Genomic DNA, 13,079 nt, shown 5'->3' on the forward strand with positions numbered 1-13,079 from the left:
ATTAATAATTTTTACCGCTTCATCCATTACTAATTTTAGGTTTGACGGCATTTGCTTCATTGCTAGTGTTTGTCTATGCAGGAGACAATGACTGGAACCACAATTAGGTGCTTTTTTTTTTGTATTCGTGACACGACTCCTGCTGTTTTACCCGTCATCGCCTTGGCCCATCTGTACAAATGTCAATGCAATCGTTCCAACTGAGATTATTTTCTTCAAAAAATATATTTATTTTAGTAAAAATTTCTTCTCCGGTAGTGTTTGTGAGCAACGGTGAACACATAAGCATGTCTTCTTCAAAAGAACTTTCATATGGATATCTCACGATAACCAGCAAGATAGCCAGACCAGCGACATCAGTAGACTCATCCATTTGCAAGACGAATCGTGTTTTTTGTAGACGTGTAACTAGCTCTTGTTTGACGTAGCTTGCCAGATCATGAATTCGACGTGAAACAGTATCGTTTGATAGTGGCACAGTAGAAAGATGCTTTGCAGATTTTTCATCGAGCATACATTTTGTTATGTCTAAGCGAAAGAGTGCGCTTCACCTTCTTGTGCAATGCGTTAGCTAACTAAATATGATGCCTTTGTGACCTTTTCATTGATAGTTTGGGTTACTTGCATCATAGTTTTTTGACTTTCCAATAACTGTTCTTTTTTACGTACAAAAAATTCTCTATTCTTGTCTTTAGACTCGGGGTGTACAGTTTCTAAATGTCGGCGCAACTTGGCAGGTGCCATGGAACTATTAGGAAGCAGTTTACTACCTAACACGCAGAGAGGTGAGCCGTTGGAATCAACAAATCCGAAACTGATATATGATTCATCATACTTCTTTTTTTTCGCCTTTAAACCGTGGAACTTGACGTCGTTGCATCATTATCATCGATATTGCTGTACACTCCGCGCGTACTGCTTTTGAACATTCGGCTTCGATAGAAGATGTTGTTGCAACACGTTTAACGCCTTCAAGCCAACGTCCCATTCTTCTTTATTAATAATTACTTGACAGTGTGGTGGGGTCAAATTAACGCACGATCGTTACTGAGTAGAAGAGTTTAGTTTAAAAAAGATATGTACAAAACTGATACAATCAGAATACAGCAGTAGAACAAAAAAAACTTCGTTTCTAGCAAATAGGTACTTATCGCTCCGAACGCTAATCGTCGACTGACTCGAGTGTCGAAGCGCGGTCGTCGCTTTTATAGTGCTAGCCTCGATCTCGAACATTCTTAAAAATACTCGAGTCGGCTCCTTTGATAAATAAAAAGCCGAAATAAAAATAGAAATATAAAAAAAGCGGTGTAAACAATCTAGACTTGTTTTGAAGTTATATAGCCGAAAGTCGCTTTTTTACAACTATAGCGTCTAATCTCAGCGGCGGCTTTTATCAAAATGACTGCGCGCTCACAAGTAGATATCGGCGATCGGTTTTCATCAAGACAAAGGTTAAAGCGGCTTGTGGATCTCATCGGTGAGACATAAAGCATAAATAAATCACCTTAAACTTAAGTATTAAGTCTATTCTTTTTATCTAGGCGCGTGCCGTCCTGAATAAATATTTGGGCTACTGTAGAGATATATTTTTTTAATCTTCTGACTCTCGTATTTTGTACAGGGATCGGTGTAAGTAAAGAACTTTCAATAGGTTTGCCATAAAGTTTTATTGAAGAGCGGCGTGATGTTAAACTCTCCTCGTAAAATGCACTGTTTCAAGTTAGAATGAAATTACTTTACTGTGCTGGGTGGCGACTGAGTTCTAAATTCGTGCGAAACCCCTACAGGGGTTTCGCGGAACCCTAGGGTTCCGCGGAACACACTTTGAGTATGGCGGGCCTAAGCTATCGTAAGGCATATGTACACAATTTCTTCGAAATATTCCTGTCAGACAGCCTGCGATAAGTAGTGGCGTCGGTTGTTGAGATTTATTTAATTCATAAATTTCTTCAAATAAATAGAAATATGGAGCTCTTTAGACCATGGGTGAATGAAGACAATGAAATTGCACTGTGTAGTGAGAATAAATACAGGTATGAATTTAATAAGAAACATTTAGATATACAAACACAGCAAGTTATTTTAAATATATTCGAATGTTTAAAAAAGAAAACTATTCAGCAATCTGAAAATGCAATCAAAGTAAGAATTGCTGAATTAACTAGAGTAAATAAACTTTCCATTTATCGAGTAGTCACGAAAGGGGTTGGTGTGGATCATTCACAGAACCGAAAGTATGTAAAGAAAAACTGAAATCAGTTGACTAAGCTACTGAAAATTTTATATGTAGGACAAGTTAGAGAAAATTTATTATATTGAAAAGCTGTTCAAAGAACAGGGTCATACTCTTCTCAGACTACCTCCTTACTATTGCATATTTAACCCTATAGAGTTAATATGGGCAAATGTAAAATCAGAATTATGAAAATGTAATCAATTTCCATAACTAAAGAGGTTAAAAAACTCGTGAAGAAACTTCTAGCAGCAGACCGCCAAGAGCTTTGGAAAAACTGTGTTTAAAATGTCTCTTCACATTCCTTGATAATTCAATCAAATGATGACTCTAGTTCAGACAATTCTGACTACCATGATTATTTATAAAGATACTTTGGATTTTTGAATTTTTTGGATTTGAAATTTTTTTGAATACTTTGAAATTTTTCTTTTGTTTTATTTGCAAAGAATTCATTTTCTCTAGGGTTTGTACTTTGTTTTCCAGAAAAAAACGAATGTGGTACAAAAAGGGCTTAGTTTACGTCTGGTACCGTGTTTAAACCAAACTCCCTTACAGGCAGGTACATTTTATTTGGCTATTTATGTTTTATAATTTAATATTCAGTTGTGGCAAGTTAACGAGGTATGAGAATGATTTTTTTCCGAGTTCCAAGTAGGACTACAATTAAATGAATCTGTCTAAATAACAGCGTATAATGCCGTCCAACTTTCTTGCATAAGATATACATATTTTTAAAAGGATTTATAAGAATCATAAATTTATAAAATGAGGTATTTACGCCTATGGTAGATGAAACAAAATTGTCTGCAAAGGTTTTTATAATCTGCAATTGATATTGGAAGAACTACACTGCTTCTTAATACAGAACAATTTAATAACCCCTCGTAAATTAACTATTTTTGCTTCTATCGCAGACAAAATTGCCGATAATAAGCCAATTCATTGGATGATAGAAACCTTTACTCCCTCAAAGGGTTAACCACTAGGTTGATAATATTTACAACAGAATTATCGATTCGCTTCTGTCAAATAACGGAATATGGTACCAGGTGCTCTCTCAATATGATGTGGAGTACATAATAATTTAAATGGAACATTTTCAGATCATTGGATTCAGATAAGAGGTTCATCGAAGCCGACCAGGTCACAAGACCTTAGTGCACTTGTTTTTAGTGTGGGTTTATTTGAATTCAAAATTATACGACAATCAATCCATTAATATTCAGAAATTAAAAGCTAGGTGTCGTGTGGAAGTCATTACAATGCAACCTGATACGGTTAATGAAGTGTTGCAAGTAATTCACAAATAATGGCTTGATGTCAAGAACCAGGGTCCCAATTCAAGTATTTCATTTAAAGCTTTTTTAATACTACTTTTGTAAATTATGGATAATCATTTAAAACTATGACACGTTGGGTAATAGCGATACATATTTTAGTTCTTTATCTATCCACGTATTTGAATTTGCCTTGAAAATAAAGATTTTTATTTCGAAAAACATTCGATCCGGTCTGGCGGCCAACTCATAAAAATCATCATAGCTCTTTAAAATAAAAACAAAACTTAATTTTTCTTTTGATATGTCTTAATACTTTTTACCTTAACGTTCTATTACGAAAAAATTTGAGGTTTCCAATCCAAATAAGTATAACAAAAACTATGGTCGATGTTGGGTGGACATTGAGAACATTAAGTTTCGAGTGTTAAATAAACATTAATTTTCAGTGGCTTTCTGCAATTAAAACTATCCATATGTACCTGCATGATGCTGAATGTTCGGGATCGTCACTTACTGTAAATTAATCAGAAATAGCTAATAAAATCCGTACTTATATAATAAGAAATATCTATTAAAATACGAGAGGTAGCTAAGAAAGTGAATAGTTGACCCGAACACAATATTAAATTACGTTTAGAATACTATCTGCCAAGTGAGTGTCTTACTTGACTGATCAATAACTCGTTCATATTGAAAATAATCTTAAAATGTAGTCCAAGTGAGTATTTTTTGTCGAAATATTGCAGTAGATGAAAATACAGCCGAAACAAAAGAGTTCGATTGACTTATGGGTAACATTATGAATTACATTAAATCTGACAGCACGTATTTATTTGTTATTCACAAAATCCCTAACCTAACCAAGGATAATCAATGTTAATGCTTAAAGTACTAATAAATATGATTTGTGAAGGATATTGATCGTTTTGGCGTGATATGTCATGAGTATTAATGTGGGAATTATTGGTAACGGCTATCATATTCCTGTTCTTCGATAGTTAATAAAATAAAATCTATCTTTAAATATTTTGTATACAATGATGTATTATTCATTATATTATTCATATAATATTATTCTAGGTTGCTACAGTTATCCAAATTGCAGGAATATTGTATAAGGCATCGCAAGAAGCAGATTATCGATGGAATATATATTACTATGCTTGATATAAGTAAAGGTCATCTCTTTACTCAAAATAAGTAAAATCTCTAAACCTCGGGTTTGTCTGGATTATTTAACTACGGGAAATCAACATGGAGAGAGAGATTAATAGAAACGCTTCACTTCAGTTGACGAATAATTCCAGATAAATACGGAGCACAAGGAATCAGCACTTAGAAATTTCGGAACAGTTGGATAACAAATCTAATGAGACTATTAAAGGCGCATTTAAGATGATAGGTGTGAATAGAACTATAATATATTATGTATTATGTATGAATAGAATATTATGTATTATGATTAGATACTTGTTTGTTATTAGTTTATACGTATTACAATGTAGGGTAGAATCGTGTTCTTATTAGATTCATATTTTGTTACAACCTGTATAATTTTATTTCGATTTTTCATCATAAAGAATTCGTATTTTTCTAAGGAATAAGTCATCGATGTAGGTATTTGTGTTTTTTTGAAAAACTTAACTAATCGCTTATCACTGACGAATTAGAAAACGAAGAAACGAGGTATGATTTTAGTTTTCAGTCATTATTATTATGTTCTCAGCAAACGGCTGGTGCGGATGTTAAATATGTAGTTGAATTTAGTGGCAATAAAGCTGTGGTTTCCAAATAAATGCGTTTCTTTTCAACTTCGTGTAATAAATACGTTATTTCTGGACGTAACTAGATATGAGAACAGCATAAGATCTGCTATGTTGGAATTTCTAGAACCGTTGGTGGTATTCATACTGAATACACTGTTTACACTATTTCCACACCAACACTCATAATTACACTGTTGAGGCACGTTTCGTTATTGTTTTCGTCTTTAGAGACTGAAGGTAAACTGATACCTATTAAATTGGCTTACCTATTTTATACTAAATTTTCCCACCAATGAACCTGTAAGAAACAGGCCCTTTGTCTATATTTAAACTGTTCCCACGTTTAACAATGCTTTCAAATGCATGCAACAATTTATTATTGAATATATTTTTTAACAATTGTATTCTATTTATATTTATGTCATGATTATGACTGGCAGCGTGATCGGCTTTATTTGATTTTTCGGATTTTAAATGAGCTATGTGCTATGTGCTAAACTGACATTAATGGATCTATTAGTCCGCCCGACATACAACCCGAATACAACAAACACCTACCAACGATTTCTGAAAATTGTTTTTTTTGTTTTTGACTCTTTTTCAAGGATATTTGAATTGTAGGTAATAATAAATTATTGGTTTGTTAATATAGTTCAATTTTGATGACGTACGAGTATTTGGTCTTTTATTACTTTCTAAATTCAAATTCAGTAAAATAATTTTATAGATTTTGGGAAAGCACTTGTAGTTATGGTGAGGGAATAATGCTTCACATATTAATGTTCCAGATCTGTTTTTTTTTTCCTTAATGGACAATAATATTTTTTGTATATACTATAACTCTAAACATTTCCTGGTAATAAAAAGTGACGTCGCTCTGGATTAAAATTAAATCGCGATTAAGTTCTAAAATAATCTGGACATGTGAATACGAAGATATATTGAGAAATTTTTAGCCTACTATAGAACCAAACAAAATTTCAATGTCAAAATATTTTATTACTCAACATATTCTGCTCTTAATTGGATACTTGGATATTTATTACAGCGAGCCTACAACGTCTCTAGACCTTTCAAAAAAAATGTTTCTTCTTGCTCTGCAAACCAGACCTCCACAGCTTTTATTACCTCCTCGTTGGAAGAAAATTTACGACCTTTTAAACTTTTTTTCATTTGAGGAAAGAGATAATAGTCGGACGGAGCCAAATCTGGGGGTATTCTAGTAATTCAAACCCTAAATCACGAATTTTTTGCATGGCTAATCATATCATAAACTGCATCGATATTTTCGGGGACTGACACAGAAACTGGCCTTCCCGATCGGTCATCATCTTCAATGGAAAATTTACATCTTTAGAAGCTTGCAGTCCAATTTTTTACGGTCGCATACGAAGCACATTGATCACCAAGGGTATTAAGCATATCTTCGTGAATCTGCTTACCTCTTAACCCTTTTAGATACAGGTACTTGATGATGGCTCGATACTCCAATTTTTCGATTTTCACAATTTCGGTGGAAACATTTTTTCTTCTAATTTATTGCATAACTCTGGTTTACTTTTTTGACGTCAAACTTCACACTGACACTTCTAATAAGTTATTGTTCGTTGCTATGGTAACGCAATATTTTGTTTATGCATGGAACTGGTCTAGGTTAACTAGATATCAATACAGCCTCGTAGATGATCATGTTTACTCTTCTCTGATACCTAATATCTAAGAATAATCGTTTCCACTCACTTTTAGTATCGCTCACAATGCTATTACCAATAATAGAATATCTCGCAAGAGCAAGGTTAAGCGATGCATTGTGTAACTGAATTCCTTGCGTAACTATAATCGTTATCGAGTAAAAAACCGAAACCCAATGAATTGAATTGCTTATTTATGTAAATCGATAATTATTTATTCATTCGACATAATTGTTTTTATTAATTATATTATGAAAAAGGATAATTCTCAATAAATTGTAGAGGAAATTATGAAAATTAACAATGACCATAAGCACACTACTGTGTGAGTTAAAACTGAATTAAAATCAAAATAAATTTCAAAATTCCAAAAATTCCCGTAAGGGTTGAGTGACTTAATTTTACGGTGTGAATGTAAATTGTCCTGAAGAGATTCAAGCTGGTCAACATACACTTTCTCACATCAAAACCCTTTTTAAATGCATTACATACTAGAAATTGACTCCGGTACTCACTCCAAATTTTATTATTCTACATTGAAAAATTTATTCCGGTATGTGGTAATTTCAATTGATTGACAGCATTGATTTTCTGATAGGAAATAAGGAATCGTTTACGATCATAACCTTGAGATGATGAAATGCTGTTCTCTTTCAGTTGTTAATCAAGACAAATTTTAGCGGAACATTAAGTATCCATTTCAATACCTTAATAGTGGTCTACCAGAGCTAGAAAAACTTTCTAATCTCCACCAATTTTTATAGCTATTTACCCACATACATACCTACTTTAAAACCAGAGGAAATAATCAAACTTGTATCCATCCATCCATGTTGCTGTTATTTGTAGATAAATAAGTAACACTTGAAGAAACTAACACTTTACATAAATCTAATGTTTGCGAAAACATTTACTGAGAATTGATGTCTAAACGCAGAAATAATTTTTGTTTAATAATTGACAATATACTCGTATGTGCATCGAAAACAAGTTTTCGCCTTTGGCAAAACTATGCCAAAATAATTATGGGATTGAGAAATAAAAATCGCTACAACAAAAATATGATAAAATAAATTACTGCAACTGATTTTTTTACAACGAAATATAGAATCATGTGATTCAAGCACTTAAAAATTGATGTTAAGATGGAACCAAACAGGTTTCAAATTCCTCTTGAGATTTATTAAGAAGCAATAAACAAACATAGAATTTGCTTTACGATTATTACAAATTATAATTTTGCACACTAGTCTGACGACGGTAATCAGAACTAAACAATACAAGAACAGATGCAGATTTTATATTATAATTGTTTCATAATCATTCGTGGGTTAGGTATAATAATTGAAAAAAATTGATTGCAGGAACCCCCAAAATATTAAGCCATGACAAAGAGGTGTTTTTAGAATAAAATAATGAGTTAATAGTAAAAACCAGTTGAGTTCTTCATTAAGCAAATCATGAAGAATTTATTTTCCAAACCATCCGAAATTCAACATCACACACCAAAAAACTTGATCTAGAGGAAAAGAAATATCGATGGCTATAAATAGAATACCGTGCTACGTTTTACTTCTTCAGAGATTAAAATGGAGTCCTAATAGAAGCCTCTTTTTAGTCAATTTTAACGTCATTTGTTGGATTAAATATAAATATTATAGTAGCCATCTATCTGACATAAATATTCGTAATATTTGATTTTAGCATAGTTCTGATAATTGATAAGGAATAGCCAGAAATTAAAAACAATTGATAAAAGATATGTGAAAAAACTAAAATTCGAGGTAACTTCTACAGTGAGGTATATCGATAAGTTAGTTTTTAGCGAAAACGTGGTGGCATTATATATCATATTTCTTGAGATGTTTCATAATTTGATTTAGATTTTGACATGAACTGGTAAGGAGATTACTTATGAAGGCGCTTCAAAGTTGACAAAAACGACTGACCTAAAAAATATTTATTTCTTTCTTAAATTTTGCAAATTCTAACTTCGTACAGTATGTACCGTTTTTTTAAGATTAACCGAACCTCACGTTTAACAATGCTTTTAAATGCATGCAACAGTTCATTATTATATTTATTTTTTAACAATTTAATTCTTTTAATATTTATTTCATGATTATGACTGGCATTCAAGGAAACAAGTATTTTTTATTATAGCTTCGTATAGTATGTGCCGTTTTGTTTAAACATTAACCTAACCAGAGAAAATAAATTGATCTCATAGCTGAGCCTGGTTTATTAGGTTTCCAACAATATAATAATAAATCTGATCACAAGACTAGTTGAGAGAACAAAAGTAAATATCTCACTTAGGCCAGAAAATAACAGACCACTGCTCGAAGCTTCACCTCAAACAGCAAAGAAGAGAAAAAGAAAATTAAAAGGAGAAAAGCTAAAAAATGCTATTTATCTGGCGATCGTCTAAAATAACAATTGAATATAATGCATATAAAAATACTTTTATTCTCTGGAATATGAGTGTATTTTGTATGGAAGCTGAAAAATGTTGTTCATGCTGTTAAACTTAATTAAAATAGCCCCAAAAAATAAATATATTTTAACACATAGAAATTTGAATTTCTTGAGAAAAATGAACTAGAAGATGACGAGGTAGATAAATTTTGAGATTGGTTTTACTATCAACTATTAGTAAGTTCTGCCAGTGAAAGAAAATATCTATGTTATAAGAAAATGGCGAAAATGAAATTTCTGCTGTGGTTACAAAAATATACCGTCAAGTTCATTTTAGAGGACAGGAGTGATTCATATTCTATCGTAAATCATGATAGGCCAAATACCCATATTATATAACTAGAATGAAAAAAACAAAACATAACATCCAAAAAGTACCACCAAGTATTACGAATTAACATTCGAATTCTACAGGTGTTTTTCCTGGAGAAATCATCAATTTTATAAACACTATCAAAAACAAATAGGGAATCTAAATTAGTTTAAGAAGTTTAAAGTTAAAAAAATGATTTCCTTGATAAGAGAATAAAGCTTTTGTTGATTTTTTTCTATTTGGAGCAAATCGTGATAACCAAGAAACCTGTATACATTCTATGTAACCAACCAGCTATGTGTCAGGTTCAGCATCCCGTGACAGATTTCAACTATCGGTAGGTTCGTAAACTATAACGATATTTTTCTTATTCGAGTTGGGCCAAGAACTTCTAATAAATAATATAAACCTCCATAATAATAAAAAAAAATGTTGAACTGCAAAATATAATAGCTTTTTTACCAGAGCTGCTCAAAGACAATGTAAGAGAATACTCGAACCTCAATAATCAAAAAGATGGGTATAAGAAATATCTATAGAAACATTTATAACAAGTGTAATGAATAAATGTGACCTTATAATCAAGGTGTAAAGCGACAGAAAAACTTTTTAGATGATGAGATTTTTGAAAATTTTAATTGAGTGTATTTTGTGGAAACTGCGTTTTTAATTTGTTATATTCAGTTAAAAAACTAGTGATCATTGGAGTTATGTAAAACTAGCATTAATTCAATAGCTCATATACCATACACCTAATATAGATTTTGTTGATAAAACGTTCATATAATACTCTGTCATGTAACAACTTTCCTTTCACATACAAAATTCTTATTTATTCTATTAACTTACCCAATATAAAAGTATTTTTTTCTTTACCGTACAACTCACTAACAGAGAAGACAACTAGTATCACTACATTGGCACACAATACTTTCGATTTCATAATTCTTGTACTCCAGGTATCTATAGAACATTCTTTAATCCTTCATGTTTATACGATTAAAAATAAAGTGGAAGATTGCAAAGCAACGCGAGTTTACATAAGCAACGATATGAGGTGTTTCACTTTCATTTAAAATTAATGAACTAAGTGGAGGTTGAATCCTACATATAATCAAAGAACATCCACTCATTTCAAGTAAGATATATTATGAAACAAGGAGAAAACTATTTGGGAAATTGTGAAGTTTGAGGATTTGATTAATTTGAATAATTGAATATTATTAAATTATGTGTTATCATTGTAAAATATCAGATTCATGTTTTCTCACAGCGATGGGTAATACAAATTTTGGAATCAAATTTATAAAGAGTAGGAAATTTTTAAAATGTTCTCATCATTACATATTTAATTTAATTTAATTATTCCACTCAATGCTTATAGCACAGCATAAGTATTTAAAAAAGGTCTAAGAATTGAGTATGTATGTATGTATTAGTTGACAATAGACCATCTATTGTGTGTTAACTAATTTGAGTCAATGATTCGTGTGTGATTGAATAAGATCGATTATTGTCATAGCCAACACCTAACCTAATCATCCGAGGGGATTCTACAATGGTCCGATAGCATTATTTGCTATTGTGTAGCAGAATATCAAGGGAACACCATCCATTACTGATCCATTTAGACCCAATAAAATCGACTCTAATAAAGCTTTCATTCAGAGACCGTGATTGTTTCCGTGTCGTTGATTGTATGACAATTTCACCGTGTATATTTGTAAGAGTATATCAATTTGTGAATATAAATATAAATATAAAAAAATCGATAGGATTGGAGTCAGATTATCTTGGAGGCAATTGAGGACCCAATTGTTGCCAATTGGGTCCTCCGTGACCAATCCATTTTTCTCTAAAACGTCTGTTTAAGTAATTTCTTGCGCTGCAGCAAAATGAACAGATGCCCTATCGTAATGAAGCCACATGTGTTGCTAATATTTAACGGTACATTATCCAACAATTCATCCAACATTTCTTTCAGGAAGCGCTTATAAATTGTTCCATTTAATTTATTTGGTAAAATATAAGGCCCGATTAAGCAATCTCCAACTATACCCACCCACACATTAACCGAATATTTATGCTGAAATCCTCTTTCACGAACTAAGTGCGGATTTTCTTCGTCCCAAACGTGAACATTTCTAGAGAAAATTCCTTCCCTAGTAAATCTAGCCTCGTAGGTATACAACACATATTTTGGAAAATCGTGTCAAATACACATACACGAACTTTAAAAAATATGACACGTGCCTATTAGACTATAATTTAAAAATATAGAGTAGTATTTAATTACCTAGAGATTTTTGTTTAGAGGCAAATTTCTACAACACTGTTCATTTTAGCTCCATGAAAGTTTGTTGTTTTTTATCTAAAAATAATCAGGCAATTTAAAACAAAATTTAGAAAAGAATTTGCTCCAGTGGCGTAAAAAATAGGGGATAAAAGTGACAACTAACCATGAAAGCGCGCCACTGGTTAAATGTTTCCAAAGTTTGTTTATGTCAAAATATTACTTTATTAAGGAGCATATTGGTCACAATTTTTGATTTTGATTTAAAATTTTGAACACCCTATATCTCACAACTAGGCCCCGTAAGGGTTCGTATTCCTATAACAGAATGAATCGAGATGTGGTAGAGCGTTGTTGGTCGAATATAGAAACACACACCCTGTATAAAAATATATGTATAGCTAGAATATGTGAAATATATAAAAAAATCTCAGTATAAGGTTTACAGTTTGGAACGTGATGGGAAGAACACTTCCCGAAATCTTGGATTTTTAGTTTAATAAAGTGTGTTTATGTATGTATATATTCAGTGCGAATATTGAGTCTTACCCCCTCTAAGAGTCTTCCGTTATTTTCGACAAAGATAAAAATCCTCGAACCCATCAATTTTTATTTTAATCGAGGTGTTTTATAACATACAAAAAGTTGTCACCGCCTTTACCCACTACCCTTGGCAGCTACTTAGAAACTCTCATTACGCTCCTCAAATTTTTTTCAATAATTTGTATCTGAGAAGATGAATTGGGTGTTCCGGAATGAAGGCCACCAAAATCACCAGATCTGACTCCTTTAGATTAAACCGATGAGGCTATTTTAAATCTGAAGTGTATTTGAGCCATTTAACGACACTTGCTGAATCCCATATTTAACACACTATTTACACTACCACTACACAATCACTCACAATTATACTTGACGCCAAGTTATCGTCTTCAGAGATTGGAGGTAAACTAAAACCTAATAACTTGACTTTCCTGTTTTATACTGAATTTTCTCACCAATAAACCTTCTCTAGGAAAATT

General features: G+C 32.0%; 1 protein-coding gene across 2 annotated transcripts in view; it reads right to left on the minus strand.

The window, feature by feature from the left end:
- Positions 1 to 10,821, minus strand: part of LOC130897277 (uncharacterized) — a 39,832-nt gene extending 29,011 nt beyond the window's left edge. For both annotated transcript variants that reach the window (XM_057806048.1, XM_057806047.1), the window contains exon 1: positions 10,614 to 10,821. In XM_057806048.1, coding sequence (XP_057662031.1) covers positions 10,614 to 10,707 — 94 coding nt within the window. In that variant the 5' untranslated portion in view covers positions 10,708 to 10,821. The remainder of the gene's footprint in view (positions 1 to 10,613) is intronic.
- Positions 10,822 to 13,079: the final 2,258 nt, after the last annotated feature.

This window comes from Diorhabda carinulata, chromosome 8 (assembly GCF_026250575.1).
Source record: "Diorhabda carinulata isolate Delta chromosome 8, icDioCari1.1, whole genome shotgun sequence".
NCBI classification, from domain to species: Eukaryota; Metazoa; Arthropoda; class Insecta; order Coleoptera; family Chrysomelidae; genus Diorhabda; species Diorhabda carinulata.